The sequence below is a fragment of the Melanotaenia boesemani genome, chromosome 16 (genome assembly GCF_017639745.1).
Source record: "Melanotaenia boesemani isolate fMelBoe1 chromosome 16, fMelBoe1.pri, whole genome shotgun sequence".
In the NCBI taxonomy this organism is placed as follows: domain Eukaryota; kingdom Metazoa; phylum Chordata; class Actinopteri; order Atheriniformes; family Melanotaeniidae; genus Melanotaenia; species Melanotaenia boesemani.
The window spans coordinates 16,971,604-16,990,363 of record NC_055697.1 but is presented as its reverse complement, the minus strand read 5'-3'; the positions used below and the strand labels follow the sequence as shown (position 1 = coordinate 16,990,363).

At 37.4% G+C, this 18,760-nt stretch overlaps 1 protein-coding gene across 2 annotated transcripts; it reads left to right on the top strand.

The window, feature by feature from the left end:
• The first annotated feature begins 1,728 nt into the window (after positions 1-1,728).
• Positions 1,729-17,916, top strand: golga7bb (golgin A7 family, member Bb). Of its 2 annotated transcripts, XM_042010697.1 has the most exons (5): positions 1,729-1,840; positions 6,033-6,158; positions 6,557-6,709; positions 11,697-11,798; positions 13,012-17,916. In XM_042010697.1, the coding sequence occupies exons 1-5, from the start codon at positions 1,829-1,831 to the stop codon at positions 13,093-13,095; spliced, it is 477 nt and encodes a 158-aa protein (XP_041866631.1). In that variant the 5' UTR covers positions 1,729-1,828; the 3' UTR covers positions 13,096-17,916. The 2 variants fall into 2 exon arrangements, with proteins under 2 accessions (XP_041866631.1, XP_041866630.1); XM_042010696.1 differs by lacking the exon at positions 13,012-17,916 and having other exon boundaries at positions 11,697-12,474.
• The last annotated feature ends 844 nt before the right edge of the window (positions 17,917-18,760 follow it).

Below are 18,760 nucleotides of genomic sequence, written 5' to 3'. Positions count from 1 at the left end.
AACCTTTTTAAAAGATTTAAAGCAAAGAAGACCTTGAGCTCCTCGTGAACTGGAACACTTTGATATTCTTAAAAGGGAATAAAAGTGGCAATATAGTGCATTCAAGTGGGCTCTGATAAATGTTTAATGTAATCATTTTTTTCAGCATACAGTAGACTCACTGGACCATGACCACTTTGCACTGGAAGCAGCTTTTAAAGAATGCCAGTGTTATCTACAGTGTACATCTATGCAGCTTGGCCTCGATACAGTCAAGTTTGATTTTTCTTAAACATGTTTTAACAAAAAAAGAACTTTCAATCAATACTTTGAAATGATAACATGGAGTACATGATACTGATTGGACCTGTTTGCACTTTGATGGCAACAACTGCAAATGACAATGGATCTAGTGATGAAAATTTAATTCATAAGAACCTTTTTTACATCACTTATTTGTCCTTATATTGAATGATTTCTTTCAAATTCTTGGGACATATTTTGAAATCATATGTCAGATTCAGAGACATCTAAAACTTTTCTTCTGAAGTATTTGAAGAGCTCTCAAGATCATGTGGGGATGACAACACGAACTTAAAGAAAACAGCACGCTCTAGATCTGACAGCTTCAACTTTTCACTTCCTGAGGATGTAATGTTTATTTATGGAATCTGGAATTTATGTTTTCAATTATTGATGACACACCAACTTTTTCTGTGTGCCTGACATTTTATTTTATTCAGACTTTGAAAATGACTACAATGTTTGCGTGTGTGTCAGATGTTTGGGTTTGAGTGTTTGTTCACAAAGGGTAAAAAAGAGTCAGCAGTTTCCATGATGATATCTATTTATTGTTTCACGTGTTTGTTTGAATACATACTTAAATTTTAATAAAGAAGGACCATACTGGCAAAAACACATGATTTATCTTTACAAATAAATACACTGCAATATTTCCTCTGAGAGTTTAGGAATGAAATAACTAATCACTTCAATTAAAGTGGTTATCTAATATAAAAAGTAAATCAGTTTTTATGAAAGCATACAGATAATGAAATTTTTAAAATAAAACAAATTGTTTACTAAGGGGTATCCTGTGTTGTACTGCTTTCATCACTGCTACACAAACACTTAAATAGCATTGGGCCAAATCAGCTGTTTTATCAGTGTTTCTTCAGCATTATTAGCTGCTTAACTTTGCATAGTCATCATCACACCTGATGGTTTTATGACCTCTACATCCTTTTTATAAGCTGTTTGGACTAACAAACCAGGTTAAGTGTTTACCCATTTACACAGGTAACGGTCGGATTACTCAAAATACTTGTTAGAATTTGACTGCTGTTGGTGTGACACATGAGGGACCAGTCAAATTGTAAGGGTGACCCATGCTTCTCCAGGTCACCCCTCTGGCGCTGCCTTTGCAGTTTGCATTTTTTTTTTTTTTCTGACATGGGTTTTTGTATGTCTGAAAAAGCCATCCATGGAAAGTGAAACTATTGCACTCAAGTTAAATTACAAAAGTAGTGACAATAATTTCTTGCCTGCAAAAAGAGACTAACCCAAATAAACAGCTGATTCTTGGAGAATCCCTCTTTTAAAACTTGTAAGTGTGACAATGAGGAGCAAATTATTCTCTGTTTCTGCACTGATGGAAATTCATATGGAAGTAGCATAACCACCAGAAACCGCATCCCGCGGTCCCGTTGTCGTGCGCTGACACGTGCGCGCGAGCTCGTGCGTCCGTTCCTCTGCCTGCAATGCTCTACAGCTGCCTTGTCCCACACAACCCGAGCAAACGGTTGTCGTCTTCAGCACGGGACAGATCCCCGAACCCTCTCACTGCAGCATGGCGACAGAGGTAAGACATCTCCAGCCGTTTCTTTTAGTATTCCAGGAACGATCCCACACCACCCCTTCCTATTTCTCATAGAAATGCAGGTTGAGACTGCAGCCCTTTAAACTGAACGTGTTGCTTGCAGTGCTTTCCATGTTTTTTATGGCTTATTTTTTGTGTGCACATTGCTTTAATTTAATTAAACCAACTCACTCAATCTGGCAAATTAAAATCGGGAGTCGTGATCCTTTGTTAATTTAAAAACATGTTTCATTTGGTGGCTACTGCTCACTTTCATTGCAATGTGTTTTTTCACTGCAGCACATACAGTATTTTTTTTTAAATAAGTAACTAAGTTTTTTACAGCCCGTTTTCTTTACTACACACATTAGACAAGCTTTCTTCAGGTAGAGCAGACATCAGGCTCAAAGGGAAGAGCAGTGATGGTGATGATGATGATTGTGGTGAAGCAGTCTGCACCATGGACAGGGACAGCTTCTTGAATTAATTTGATAATGCTCAAGTTTGTTATGTTGACACTTGTGAGCCTGTTGAATTATACTTTCATATTCCCTTCACATCTTTAATAAATAAGTTTAACATGATTTAAAACTTAGGCGAAGGCACAGAGAGCACAATATAGTATTGGTGTAGTTCAAACAGTGTCTCAAATTAAAACTAGTTAAAAAAAAAAAAAAAAAAAAGTGAACTAGCCTCAAACAGGAGCAACAGAGGTTGGTGTGGTATTTTTAGCTTTAGTAATGCATGGTAGCTTTCAGGCCAGCAGCATGTCTTCCTCCCCCCTCTGTGTCCTTGGTGATGTCATCATAATGCTAACAACATAGCTGCCTTAGTTATCATTATACTGACCTCACCAGAAGTGAATGCTATTGCTCTGTAGCTTTGGGACAGTACACTCATGCATGCACTAATGTGCCTGCATACATATGACCGTGCTTATATGTATGCAAGTACTGAGTAGTTTGAGTGAATGAAACTAATATTCAAAGATAATTATACTGCAGGTTAAAGTGCAGTAGATAGGAAGGTGGACAAGATTCAAGATTATGTTTTTCCATGTGTGTGCATGGCAGCAGCAGAGCAGCCATGATATCCTCTGGTGGTCTGCCAGCATCCTCATCCAAGTCCCAGCAATTACTCGTACACATGCATGCACACAAAACACACGCAGTGTGTGGACCTGAGATAGATTTGAAGTCCAAGGCACATCAGTTACCCAAAGCATATCTGATGTGATCAGGCTGCTATAGTTTGTACCCACAAGTGATTGGGTTTGAAAGATGTGCTCCTTTCTATTTGTGTACTTTGTCATATGTTTGTCATATTTGTTGCACTCAAGTCAGCAAATGAAGGAATGAAATGGAAGAGTCATAATCAGCTTGCTCTGGAGGCTGTTAGCATGAATGGTCTTTGCATCAGTGAGTCCACTGATGTCAGATCTTCCTCTCAGTCTCCAGGCTGGCTCTGATTGGAGAATTACATTGTTGGGAAATAATGTGCCTAGGCGAGATTGTCAAAGGCTAGGCTCCCTACTGAAACAATGCTCCACCTTTGTCTATAAAAAAGAGGTCTTCCTCCAGCTTTGGTCCCACAGTCATTGATATTCTATCTAGATTTAGTCAAGTCTGTCTAAACACTCATAGACCCCTGGCTAAAGTAACTCAGCTAAGGAAACTCTGCTTCCAATGGTGGGGAATCCATTATAATACACAGAGATAAATAAAGGAAGAGAGAGACAGTTGGCTGTAAGGAAAAGGCTGAGAGAGCTGTGAGAGATTAAATGAAATGTCCAACATTGAGTGCATTTACAGTGCATGCTGTAATTGTCTGTGTGTATCATTTGCGATGTCTGCCCACTGGCAGCACTCACCCACATTGTCGCACACTGAGTTGGAGTGACTTAAGTAGGAAGCATGTCATAGCAATGAGACTCACATAGAGCTAAACTGCAGGAAATAAAGAGGAAGATGTCAAGAAAAATAGCAACAAAATGTATGTAGATTCATTACTGCACTAAAGTCAAAATGTCTGCATTTATTGTTGTTGCTTTTATCTTAAGTTCACTTGTTGCAGTATATTTCCAGAAGCTTCATACTTAGTTAAAAGTCCTTCTGTATCGTAGCTTTGGTTGTCTGTCTATAATCAGTGTCAAAACAAATGTTAAGTAAAAGTAAATGATGTGTGGGTGGAAGCAGAAGTTTTTTATGGCATTCTGTGTGATTGGTGTGACACATCTTTGTTTGACTGCTGTTTTAATACATATAGATGCAGGAATAAGCCAGAGTTGAATCTCCCATACAGGAGAAACAGTCAGTTTAATGGAAAACATTTTAATTTAAGGCGTAAGTGGACACAGAGCAGTTTTATCAACACCATGAGACTTTTTTTATATAAATACTTTTCAACTAAGTTCCATTTTCCTGTTATATTTACATTTTTTTGTAAGTAAACAATACTTTATGAGTAAAGGGTGCTAAAAGAAGGGAAGACACTTTGCCACTTCACACCCTGTCACACATCTCCATTCTTTTTTTTACTGCTGGTATGAGATGTCTGCATCTGGTTAATAAACACGAGATGTTTTACACAGTGTGCTCATCAAATTGTCTGATTGGATCGAATACAGGATGCCTCCAGTGTCTTCTGTTGATGATTGCTAACTTATTCATAAATCCTTTCTTTCAATTTTCCTTTGTCTTCTGCTCCCTAATGTTTCTTTTATTCTTCCCTTACCACATAAACTTTCTTTTTCATATTTTTTCTATTTCTTTTTTTTACTTTATTCTCTTTTCTTGCATCTATTTCTCAAGACCGCTGTTACCTTCTGTTATCTCTTTCAAACATTTCCTCTTGTTTTCAATACATACTTATTTCATTCCTTCAATTTCTTCCCTTTCTTTCTTCTTTAATATTCAGATTTTAACTTCACACACCCGGAAACACTTGCAAAGTGTGTTTTTTTTTTTTTTTTTTTTTTTTTTTAATCTTGAAGCAAAACAAAATGCTTACTTTGATATTTTTGGCTTCATTACATTTGTTTGATGAACACATTAAACCAGTTTAAGTGAAAGTCTGGATGTAGGTCGTACTTATTAGTTCTTATATGTGCAGTAAATACCTCCACCTTAACCTAGTTGCTTTCTCACAGTTATAATCAAAGAGCCTGTGTAATCTTAATAAAGTTGACTCTCAGCTAACAGATTCCTTGGATAAATGATGCTCAACTGTGTGCCAGCGATGGCATCTATTAATAGTACGACTTGTTCATCATGATGCCAACAAAGATAGAAGCTGTTAGAGAAGTGGAAAAAGTAAAGACAGGGCTATTAAAAGCACTGGCTGTGAGATGATTGTGGCCTTTTGCAGATGAAAATAGGAGCTTGAATGCTATTCTTGGATGTGAATGTTGTATTTTATATAGAGATGAAAGACTGGCTCTGTGCTATGTCTGCTAACATTGATTACCTCTGGCTCTACCTCTTGATAAACACATTGCTGTAGCTGGCCAATCTTTGGAACTGAGACAAAATATAAATATAGCAAAAAATTTCAGCAGCCACGCATTTGAGATTCTTGTGAAATATGTTTTTTTTAAGTATTAAGATTTTAAAGTGAGATCTAATTTTCTCACTTTTTTCTTTCCATGCCCCTCTACACTCTTTTATCTCTAATTGCCATCCTCTTGAGGAAAGTAATTTAGATCAACAGGGGACAGGTTTATTCTGGCAGTTTGAGTGTAAAACATACCACTCACCACAAAAGTGCTGTAAAGAGGACTCTTTCAGAGCGTTATTACAGCATCTGAGTCTGTTGGTGTTGAAGGAATGCAGCAAGAGTAACTACTGTAAGTCTGCACTGTTGATGATGTTGTAAGATCATAAACATGCTCTAAACAGTGAAGCCTTGTTTTACCTGTTATCAAAATACAACCTCAAACTGTCAGGAAATATAGACTTCTCTCAATACTGTATAGGCCTTCTCACTGAGATCTTCTGTGTACCATGTTTTTAAAATACAGTCCTTTAAGAAAGAGATGGGTCTGGACTTAACTAAGTGAAGTGTAGGATCAAAGTGAATGAAGTTTAAAAATAGAAAGTGCTGTGGATCCCCAGAGATTGGCAAACAGAGCAAAAAGAGTTTCTTCTTTTTCTTCCACCTAATATGTCTGTTTTTCTCCTGTTGTGTGTTTTCTTAGTTCCATAACCTCCAGGAGATGCGGCACAGTGCATCGCTGGTAATGAAGGTGTTTATACAAAGAGATTACAGCGAAGGAACTGTGTGTCGATTTCAGACCAAATTCCCCTCAGAGCTTGACACAAGGGTGAGCACAAGCACCAACTTGCATACACATATTGATTAATAAAATTAACCTGTAATAACTTACATGCTCCAACTCAGCAAGACCTGCTGAGATGTGAAAAGGCTGTTAACCCGGACCAGTGCATCACCCTCTGGCAAATTCTCTCTAGGATGCTCAAACTACTACATCTTTTATTCATCAAGTAATTTGTCATCTTAGCTTTTTCTATATTCTGCATGTGAGTTGTGTCTATACATTCCTAGAAAACATGTTTATGATGAGTGCAGCAGGTACGTTTGTCAGTTTGTTAGCCAAATCACCTGCTCCTGCCATTGTCCCATAACTTGTTTCATTGTTCAGCTCATGTGCTCTGTGCCTCCCACAGACCTACCTGAATGTTTGTTTATGTTTGTATTTAGATTGAAAGAACTTTGCTTGAGGAGACGGTGAAGACCCTGAACTCTTATTATGTGGAAGCTGAAAAAATTGGAGGTCAGTCATACCTGGAAGGATGCCTGGCTTGTGCAACAGCTTACATCATCTTCCTCTGCATGGAGACACGTTATGAGAAGGTAAAAGAATAAATAAATAAATAAATAAAAAGTCTCCATATGCCTAACTGATTGCATACAAAGTAGCTTAATGCCTTTTACTGACCAGAAATACTGATGTGAAATAAAAAGGGTTAACTTTAATAAAGACAGCAGCAGATACAAATGTGTAAAATGTAAAATATAACTAATATAAGCAAAATGTTTAAAAAAAGTTGGAGAGCTGAAAAACTACGTCTAAAATTTGTGAAGCACTTTTGGAATAATGTTATTTAATGTGACATTGTGAAAATTGCATTTACAGTACAAAATATCAAAGCTTTATCATCCTTCGCTGTGTCCTTGGCAGGTGGTAATGTAATGGTTGAATAGGTTGCTTGGTTAACTTAATATAAAAACTGGATGTGTGTGTGCGTGTGTGTGTGTGTGTGTGTGTGTGTGTGTGTGTGTGTGTGTGTGTGTGTGTGTGTGTGTGTGTGTGTGTTGGGGAGGACTCTTGAAAGTTGTTAAGTTTATATTTTTTAAAAGATTGCAGGAGTCGATTGTTAAAACTTACACACAGTCAGGCTGTTTTCCTTTATGATATTTCCTCTTCTGTCTCCGTCATCATAATTAATCTCATTAGATATTAGTCTCTTACAGCATCAGTCTTTTGATGAACTATCAAATGAAGGTGAATTAGTGCATAATGTTGAGGTAGTCCTTGAAGGTTCTACAGTTTTTGTAAATCTAAAGCACACTTCACAAAAGATAAACAATTTTAAAGAAATATAATGGTGAATCTAGTCTTCTAGCATTTAAGCCTAATAAAGCTTTAAGGAGGTTTTAGTGCATGAAAACTCGAGAAGAAAGCACGTTTTGATCCATAAACATCCAATGCCCAATCCCCATTCATTCCCTTGCTATTACCCCTCCAATTTGCAAAGACATGGTTCCCTTTTTCTTTTGGGGATCAAGGAGTAGTGTCGTCTAGTCATCCAGCTGACCCAGTTTTACAGTTGAAGGGATAGACGATCACTATTGCATGATTAATAAAATAAAAAAGAGACACTTTACCTCTGCAAAACTGATGGGTAGGGCCTAGTTGGATCAAGGGAAAGAACTGGGATTGGGCCCAAATGCAACATTAATGAAAGCCAGCTCTAACACACACGCACAGATCTAGTTGTGTTTATATGTACTCTGTTTATATGTTGGATCAGAAAACCGTTCTTTATAGTAACTGACAGAGGGAAAGAGAGCCAAGAAACAGAAGATATGATCTGATTCTCTCTGGCACCACCTCTAGTCCACTACATTTCAGATCCTGCTCTGGATGCCACACCTACGGGCAACGTACTGCACACCAGCTGCAGTGTGGTTAAGCTACCAAGATGTCCATCTTGAGAAAGGACAGATGGTTAAACTCTGCACTGCTATGTGGCTGCTTATTACTTGCTACAATGAAAGAAGAACACACGCATACATAGTGTAATCACACACTCACAGCCACAGGGAGTTTGATTAAACCCCTTGTGATTTTCTGTAAACCTGCCGGAGTGGCATGAAGTTCCAGCATGTCTGTCTGTCCTGAACTCTCTCACCCACAACATAAATCTGCTTCGTCTTGTCCCATTTTGTAAGCATTTCTTTATCAAAGCTGTGCTTTGAGCTTGACCAAGAAACAAAAAATAAGGTATTGCTGTGTTGAAGTCATGCAGAAATGGCCTGATCTGAGGCACCTTTTATCTCCTTGTCAGCTGGTGCCGCTCCATTGAGATGCTCAAATGCTATCAGCTTCTAGAGAGTTGTTTATTTACTTGTTTAACTTTATGAACGATGTTCTGACTGACGACAATAAAATATAACCACCCAAGTTGAAGCTGTGTGCGCCACACAGCAGTGGATCTGAGATCAGTGTGCTGATTCACCAGAGAACCTGAAGCTCCTTGATGCTTACATGGTGCAACATCAAGGGCACTGATTGCTTCCAGCGTGTCCGAACACATGCATGTACACGCAAGCATTCATAAAACCTTCCTCTTGCATAGTTTACATCTTTCATCTTGTACTTTTCTTCCTCTTCATTGTTGACAAGAACATGGCTGTTAATACAGTAAAAGATTTGTTCTGACTCATGTATACACACATATTCCTTTATACTGCACTCTAAATTGGAAACATAGGCAGAGGATTGTGTGTGTGTGTGTGTGTGTGTTTGTGTGTGTTTGTGTGTGTGTGTGTGTGTGTGTGTGTGTGTGTGTGTGTGTGTGTGTGTGTGTGTGTGTGTGTGTGTGTGTGTACTGGCACTGTCAAAAGGCTATTCCCAGAGCGGCTGTCACACAAATACCAGTACAACGGACACGCAGCTTGGATACTTGACTGTCATGTTGAAGGGGTCTGAAGGGAACTGCCCTAAGAGCTTACAAGCAAGTGAAAGGATTGGCCTTTTCCCTGGACCACAGTAAACTGATTAGTCAGGGCTTTACTCTGTCATTTTGACTCTCAATTTCTAACAAAAGACTCTGCTCATATTGCCTGAAGAAATTAAAATCTAAATTCTGTTATAACGTCATTGTTCCAAGTAATATATTGATGACTATATGCTTAGTGTTGTTTCACATAAATTGAACTAATTTAGGAAGCAAATTAAATGGCTAGCTTTTGCTTGCTTCCCTTCATTTGCATGTCAGTAACTTTGTAATGCTTTCCAGACATTTCACTGTAGACGTTTCTTATTCTTCTTTCAGTGGGAGACAGAAAGGAATTTTTTTTTTCTTATTTAGTCTCCACCAGCAAGGATCAGCATATTAGCATATCTGCCTGCAGCTGTTTAGGCCTTTGGTATCCCAGAGGAGAGCTGCTCAGTGTGTTCTTTAGCCGCTATTGTTTGAATCACTCTGGGATGAGTGCTGCAGTGACCTTCTGTGATGTTAGAAAAGAGGAGGTGAATCTGTCATGTTTCATAAATCAATTAAGGAACACACAATGATATGTCCCATTCAAATACAGCATATGAACACTAGTTTCTCACTGGTTTGTTATTGGTTGGTTACATATAATCTATGGATTTAACTGACATAATAATGGACAGTGGTTTAAGATATACTGCAACAAGTTTGAAAAGCAGGCATCTTTACCACAATGTTTCCATCTTTTTATTTGGTAAAATATTTTTCCATTCATGCTTAATAGTGGATTTCAGCTGCTCAACAGTTTGGGGGCCCCTATTTTGTATATTTTTACGTAATGTGCACAATGTTTTTAAATGGTGACAGACTTGAACTGCAGTCAGGCAAGTTTAGTTCCTGACATTGTTACAGCTGTGCTATCCTGCATCTAGTTTTAGCATCCCCTTGAAAAAAAAAAATCATACAATCATACTTTTGCTTTTACAAATGTACAGTGTTGCTGGCTTTTGACCTGAGGACTGATCAAAGCTGTGTGGTCCCTTTCCTCTTTAGCCTGGGGGGGCTTCATTTATTAATGACTGTTTCCAAATATAATTTGTCAGACAATAAGACAGTTTGTCACTGCACCTCAGACCATCATAGATGAGCTGCCACACAAACAAGTCAGTAGCACTTCTGGAGCTTGTCTATAAATGTTTTTTTTTTTCTTTGCACGGTGCAGCTTTATGTAGGAATGAACTCATTGACTTGCTGCTGCTTTTTAAATCCAGCCCTATCACTGACCTTTTGCCAAATTAGTTGTAAGATGTTTTAGGTTTTAACATTACACAACAACTTTTATGGTCTTTTTGTTACCCATGTATTTACTCAAGTATTTTCCTAATTAATAAGAAAGAGAAAAAAAAAACTGCCAAATCTTTCAATGCCCAGATTGGATATATTATGTTTGCACTGTTTTTAATTCAAATTTTGTTTAAATCTTAGGAAAGGGCCATACTTCTTAATAAATATGTGAATAATATGGCTGATGTTTGGTTTAGAATAATTTCAATACTTCATTAAAGATGTTTTTTTTTTCCTTTTTGAGCTTCCTTATCATTAAGATTACTATTTAAAAACATTTATTCCTTTTTATTTTTTATTTTTTTTTTGGTAGGCCTTTCAGTATACATGAGGCCAAGTGGAGTATGATGAATCGGACTGACATTATTAGACAGAGTTTGGGAGAGGCATGGCATGACAGCATTGTTGGTGCCCACAGAGGCATATCTGAGGCTGAATAAGCTGCTCTAATCATGGCACTTTAGTTTACAGCTGTCCATTTAGCATGACCAGCCATCAGTCTGCAACAGCTTATCAGCACCAGCCTTAGATCATATCATGCTGCTTAAGGTTTTTAGTCACTGTTTTAGTATCCTTGACAAATGGTGTGTGCAGTTGTAATTCTGAAGAGAAAATACAGGCATGATTACTTGTGTTTCTGTGTCATGGTCTGAACTGCACAGATTCACCCCAATGCTGCTCTGTGGTTTTTGCACAGTTTATGTAATGCAAAACCAGTAAGTGCATCCACTGCCAATGCAATGTAAACAAATTGTCCACTTCAAATTTTATAGCTTTTCAACCTTCAATTTTTACCAAGGCATGACATTAAGCACAAAAGAGCCATCTTTTGAATTAGGAATTGAAGCTTCCAAATGGAAAACTTAAAAAAGGAAAAGTGCTCTGCTATACTTAAAGCGTAATGGAATCATTTTGAGTTGGGATTATAATTCCTTAGGAAAAATAAAGAACAGCTATGACTTAAGAGTTGGATTGTATGCTAATGCACATAAGGTTACAAACTAACGTATTATATTTTCATATTTTCCATTAGAGAAAAGTTACTGTGGCTTTGTTTACCCTCTGTTTGGTACGTGCATATTATATGCAACACTGAGCAGACTTAAGAAAGTAAAAGTGGCTAATGGGCCCCCATCAGCAATGTCAAATTATTTTTCTGCAAGACGTATGCCACACTTGTTAATTTTTTCCACATCTGATGGTTGTAATCAAATCTGGATTCAACCTAGAGCTACTTCTGTTCTTTTTAAAGCATTTCCAACATTTTATTCCAGGTGCTGAAGAAGATATCGGGGTACATCCAGGAGCAGAATGAGAAGATCTACGCCCCAAGAGGTCTTCTGCTAACAGACCCCATAGAGAGAGGAATGAGAGTTGTATCCTTCACTCATCAGCTACTTTATCATGTCAAAGCGCAGGACAAACAAATAATGAATAAAGGCCCAGTGGCAAATGGAAGGACTGATAAAGTCTGTAGAACTTCCACAGACATAATGATTGAATAAATTAAAGTGACATAGAATATTTTCCTTAATCTACACTGCAGTTTAACTTCTGTTGTTTCATAGTAGCTGTTTAATTTAGCTGTTTAGCATAATAACTGTTCACAGACATAAAGCTAAAGCAGGTCAGGTCTAAAGAAGCCTGAGTACTGTTCTTCAGTAAGAAAAGTTTAGAAAAGAAACAGGATAATACTTTCCAAACAGTGCATATGCATGTGTGATTCTGTTTCATTTTCTCAAATTATTCCAACAAAATGTGGTTTATTATAATCTTTTAAATATTTCTCACTTTGTCTGGTTCATGGAACATATTTTTGAATATAAGCTGTTTTCAGGAGTGGCCAGCAGTAAGTTTCTCTCTGTGAGCTGGAGTGATCCCACTGCAGACAGAAGAAAAGAGAAAAGGTCCAAAAGGCCACCATGCAGGCCCTGCCTGGACTGTCTCAAACAGTGGCCTTCAAGTCAAAAATCCAGCTTAGTACCAGCGCAATCAATGCACTTATATACATTGTGATATATGTTTGTGAAGGCTGGCTAGGGACCCCATGCCACCCAAAAAGAGTGCAGAACGTGTCACTTATTTAAAGGTATGCATTATTATAGATAATGACTGAATAACATATGAAGTCATTTAAACCAACTCTGGGGCCCCTCCTATAATAGCTAATCAGGTTGGGTTAAGAGGTCTAAAATAATCAGATGTTACACATTTATGAAAAGGTAAAAGTATGTGAGCCTCCAGAATTCCCTCTTAATGTCAACATGATCACTAAAGATCACTCCAAGAGGAAAGTTCATGAGGTCATAAAGGTACCAAAAGTTACTTCCAAGTAGCTGAAGGCCTCTCTTATTTGAACTAGTTCATGTTTATGAAACCACCATCAGGAGCAAAGTGGTATGTTTGGCAACTCTGCAAGCAAACCACTGCTCTCCAGCAACTTTTTATCTAGAATCATGAATTCTACATTAATCTAATACATTCTTAAAAATTTTTAAGAACAACCTAATTGACACAAGTTATTGTAGCAAACAATGGTGAAAGAAGAATAAAGTTTTATCTCAGCAACCCTTGACATTGCATCCTCAGTTGGAAATTAGTGTGTTTGAAGACCGAGTCTCAGGCAGCTCCAGCCCCAGCAGCACCATGTCATCCAGTAGCACTGCTCGGTGACTGGAGGGGCAGCACCAGGCTTACGGGTACCACCACAGGGGCAGCGGGACACTTACCAACATCCGCATGCTGAAACATGAGAGCACCAGGTTCTAGGGCAAGTGAAGAGAAAAAAGGCAAGGAGGTTTATCCATCCCCACTCTATCTGCTGGGGCCTTCAACTTATCACCTTGAGAAGAGGAGCTGACTTATACAAACACGCTGGATACTTCCAAGAGTAAAAACAAGTGCAACACAACCCACACACGAGCATGAGACACAACACTTCAAAAGTTATCCAAACCAGAATGATTATTTCTTTATTTAATTTTTTGTGTTCATCTTTTCTCATTCCATCATGTTTGGTTCCATGAGTGCCATCATCTTTGTGTTGTAGCTGATTTATCAAGCAATGCGATTTCTTTCAGGGGTCACTGTCTTTATGTTTATCTGCTGGTACATCTACAGTGTCTTAGTAAATTTCTGCAGTGGCTGTGACATCTAAAAGGAAGAAAACTGCCAACCACCTGGGAGACACAATGCTCTCTGTTCTAGCTGAATGACTGCATTCATATCAGGTGGTTGAGCTTAAGCCACTTTGAATGGTGGCAAATTGGGTCTACCATGGGACCATGCTCTGTTCATTTGTGTTTGGCTTCAATATCAAACCGCTAACAGAGAGAAACTTGAATTATTTATCCTTCTTATTCATTGTAGTCAATACAAGTGATCCACAACACAGCTGTAGGTCACACTCCTGCACACACACACACATGTACATATGCATACAAATGCACAAAACCATGTCTGAGCACTCAGACATATCCGGATGGGGACATGTGTGCACATGAGTATATACTGACAGACACACACATACCTGTAACTTTCTGCTACACACTCCTGCACACACATTGATGTCTGTTGAATTTAAGTCAACCGAACCAGAAAATATTCTCTGTGGTCTCAGCTCATTGGGAACACATGCAAACACAGGCCCCATTAGGCTGTGCTTGGTTCCCCTGGAACTGAGTTCATGTATCTGGTGTTCATGTGTGTGTGCCAGTGCCATCAGTCCTAGCTTTGTGTCAGATGAAAGTTTAAGGATCTTGAAGATGTCAAAGATCAACGCCCTGAACAGGCTTCTGAGCAAGTGTGTGGGCTGTTATCACTAAAGCTCAAAACTGTATAGGGATTAATAAGACAGATGTGGTTTTATGAATGTGGGAGCAACCAGGAGAATCAACCTACATAGACTTAGACCCAAACCTAAACCTCTTACAGCCTGCCTTTATGGTTGTCATGTAGATATGAATTACATTTAATTAAAGGAAATATTAAATAAAGACAGCAAAATATAAATGTCTGCATTGCAGTGGGTGTAACTTTTACACTTCTAGAAATGAAATGTTGATGCAGATAAAGATTTCACAATAAACCACTTGTTTTTAGAATGAAACACAATTTTAGCTCCCTCTATTGTCAAACTGACAAAAATCTAAACTTCTGAAAAGTTGAATTACGCAAAACAAATGTTTAGAAAAGAAATCTAATAATTTGAGCTATTTTAAGGCACTTATACAGTAAAACCTAATAAAACATGAAAGCAGCTTGACTAATGTGCATTTGACTGTGTGTCCAGAGACTAATGAAATTAAATATGATCACTATTTTGCAATAACTTGATTTCTATAGACAGCAGCAACACTAACACAAAGGATGGAAACGTCAACCCTGCTTCAGTGTCTGCATATGTCATTACTTTGTTGCTGCTGTGTTCATTCTCTTTATTATTTTACCATTATAAGTTTTTTTTTATTAATTTTTTTTAAAACACACCTTATTTTATGTCTTAGCTCCAGAAGTGTTGCCTTTCACCTTCTTTCATGGCAGTTGTTGGCTAAGATCAGACCCCTCAGCAGATAAGCGTGGGCTAAAAAGTCAAACTACTCACTGGGAAATCATTGCAGAACAGATGAAGTTTTGCTTAATTCCTGTAGGTAGTTTTTTTCAGCTTTTATCACTTTGGTGATTAAGTGTAACCCACACAGATGTTTTACTGAAGCAGTTGAGTTCAGCTGTGCTTTTGTTCAGCCTCCTGTGCTTTTTTTTTGATGCCTTCATGTTTCATCCCGGTGGAATGGATATCCAACCTGGGGCTAATGGACTGACTAGTTTAAAAATGACTCAACACTGCCAATAAGCCACTAAAAGAGCTCATTGGACAATGTATAAAGAAAAAAAATACAGTGTCAATGACCTGTACAGGAAAAGAACTGTACTGTATGTGCTTGCTTAACTACAAAGTTTGTGGACTGTAGCAAAGGTGGATGGAAATGCCATGAAGCTAATTAATTCCAAAACTTCATAACTGCCCAGTATTAGTCATCATGAATACAGTGATGTGAAAAAGAAAGTACAACTTCTTTCAATTCTAAGGTTTCACATTTTAGGATATTAATAACTAAACAATCTTGTCAATACCAAGTCCTAAAATCAGATAAACACACAACATATTACACTGTTTATTTACCATAAATGCTGATATAGTGTGTGAAAAACAAAGTAAACATGATTCAGTACCTAGCTGAATCTCCTTTAGCAGCAATAATTTAGTCTTTGTACAGCAGTCTCACTAAAGAATGTAGAAAGATTGTTTGGGAATTACCTGATAACCGGTCCCAGAATGATGGGCATCAACTGCTTCGCTAAGATCATTGCAGATGTCTTTCCTCCTTGGTGTTATATTACCACGTCTGAATGCTCAAACAGCAAACTACCTACATGTAAGCATTGATTAAAATTTACACTAACAGCCCCTGGCTGCTCTGCTCTCTGAATTCTTATGGAGCAGTAAGGCTGTACTTAATTTCATACACTGAATCTGCATTTTTACTTGCTTTATATCAATTAGACAATGATACACTTTTTGTTCAAATTAGTTTTTTCTTCTTTTTAAACTAATTTTAAGACCTGGTAAGAACCAGATGACTTTTTTGTATAATGAACTCATACATAAAACCTTAGAATTAAATAAGAGGTGTACTTTGATGCAACCTACTATCATCAGGCCTCAAGTGAATGAGCAGCTACAAAAAAACACTGTCTGTAGAGCTGCTAAATGGTCTTGTGTGTAACCGAGTCATGTTGTTTATAATGTAGCTTATGATATTGATGCCATTGAAAGAAATATATTTACGTTAGTAGTAATGAGATCATACAATGATGATGATGATGCTCAGGGAAAAGTCTAAACATGCCAAATTCAGTAGATTTTAAGGGAAGGGTTCATGTATAGCCATGCTAGTTGCTGTAGTGATGCTAATGCTCTGTCAGTAGGTCTTTAGTGAGCTTGAAATATGTGGTTTCACATAGAATGTTTAACCGTATTTAGTGACGGATTCCTGCAACTTTCAATTCAAACAATCATGATCTCAGGATTAATTGTAATGTTTTTGTGATCCCTCAACTTTTTGACCAAATGACTAGAAATTCATCCGCATTTTCACCAACATCATTTAGGGCCAGTTGGCGTTAGTGAAACAGGCATTATTATACCTTTAATGTTTTTTCTGAATGGCTGGCTGTTTCATGCATGAGCCATTCACATTCCGGCCAGCTAAAGACACTGCTCCTATAATGAAAGAAAGTATTTTCTGCAGTTCAGACCCATGTTTGAGTTATTTAACATCATCACTGTTTTGGAAATGTCCACCAAGATCTTTAGAAACTATAGGCAGCTGTTCTGACCAATGAGAACAGAGTGTAGCTGTCAGGACAAAGGTCTTTCAAAATTGAAATTAAAAAATACTATAACAAAACCCTTGAGACAGAAGTTGATTGTGTGTGTTTTTTTTTTTTTTTTTTTTTTTTTTTTTATATATATTAAGGTATACAGCTATTCTACTAGACCCGCAAAACATTTCCAACCTGTATGTGGGCATAATATGGATATGATGAAAATCTCAACAAAGATGGTAAAAACTTTACCTGCTAAATCATAGCATCGTTACCACTGCTACCATCGTTACTACCTCACAAGCATTAGCATTTAGTTCAAAGTACTGCAGTGCCGAAGAGCAGCATCACAAAGCAGCCAGCATGGCTGTACAGTTCAACTTTACATATGTCTGAAACCTTGAAAACCAATTTCTGGACAAGTTAGTGGAATATTAGGACAGACTTAAACAGAAAAGAAAGAAAAAAGATATACTTAAACATTTTACATCTAAAATGAAAATGTGCCACTTTCAATATTCAGCTTTTTGTAGCTTGTTCATTCAGGGAGGACAGCCAGAAGATCATAATGCAGAGCAGGTTCAGGTTTTATTACCTTTGCCATGCTAGGTATGACTGCTTGATTGCCATGCCATGCTGCAGGATTACCTTTTAGCCAAAACTTGGACTTGGAAGTAAGGCTTAGATATGAACTGTGTGCCAACCAGTGATGTGTAGTTCAATTTTTATGTAAAGTTTTACGTACATATCTATCTTGTACTGTATTTGAGATGACATATTGTCATCAGTAAACAGCTAATAAATGGTTAATATGCTGTGATGAGAGATTTTTTAACCTGATGTCTTCCTAAAAATATTGAAGATAAGTAGAATCTTTGAGTTGCTCTGAGCCCTGACTTTTTTTTTTTTAACCTTGGGAGTTTGAAAGTACATTGATATTTTATGCTGCATGATGTGTGTGTAAACAAAGCAAGTACCAGATGACAAGAGAAATCCCTGAACAGCAAAGTCCCCAGTTGTACTGCTGAGAAAAAAGAATTTATACTTTGATGCTATTTATGTGTTTATGTATGGATATTTATATATTCATTAAAATTGATTTATGTACTTTTTTTCTAAAGCTTATTGGGATTCAGAACCTGGGGAGAAGAGTTTTAACTGTCTACAAGAGATGAATAAACATGTGATGAAGTTAATGAATAAGAAATTTGACTGTGACTGCAGGCTGCTGTTAGTTCATGTTGTATTACAGCTTATTTCCAAGTTCTGTTCCTGCTTTGACTTCATGACAGAAGGCATATGATATCCACAAGGATATCCACAGAGGGAAGCCCAACAATGAGGCCACATCATCACCCTAAGGATGGTGCTTTACATCATCTGGTAACTCTATGAGTCTTTCTCGACTATCTTGAACTTTGATTATTTAATTCTGAACTTTAAGGGTTGAATGAATATTACATATTAAATATTATAGTCTAAATGTTATTTAAACTGTTAAGCAAGTAAACAATGTCTGTATGTGTTGAAACAATTATGGTTTTGTCAACTTGGAGGTCAAAATACTCAGTACCACCAAAAGTAGCCTATTTAAAAAAAAAAAAACAAAAAACAAAAAACTGCTAAAACAAGCAATTAAAGCCTTTTCTATTTCGTAAATAGTAGCAGGTTTATCATCAGTGCTCTAAAGGTTTCAATTTACTTGTTGAGACCGTTACCTCCCAGAGGACAAATGTGTCACTACAATAATTTGAAGCAATACAGGCTTTTGTTGCCCTGACTGCATCATTTTCCGTCTTTCTTTGACTACTTCATATGCTTGTGGTATTGTGGTTTGTTTTTCACACGTTTTTGACAGATTACTACTGCTTTTAAATCTCCCAGTGTTGCTGACAGCTACTTTATAGTCAGACTCATTATGTTTATGGACTTAGCCCCGTCCATTTTTGTA

Excerpts from the sequence above, each read along its gene's own strand:
- golga7bb (XM_042010696.1), top strand. Across the intron at positions 6,159-6,556 it reads CCTCAGAGCTTGACACAAGG|ATTGAAAGAACTTTGCTTGA; the intron begins GTGAGCACAAGC and ends GTTTGTATTTAG. Across the intron at positions 6,710-11,696 it reads TGGAGACACGTTATGAGAAG|GTGCTGAAGAAGATATCGGG; the intron begins GTAAAAGAATAA and ends ATTTTATTCCAG.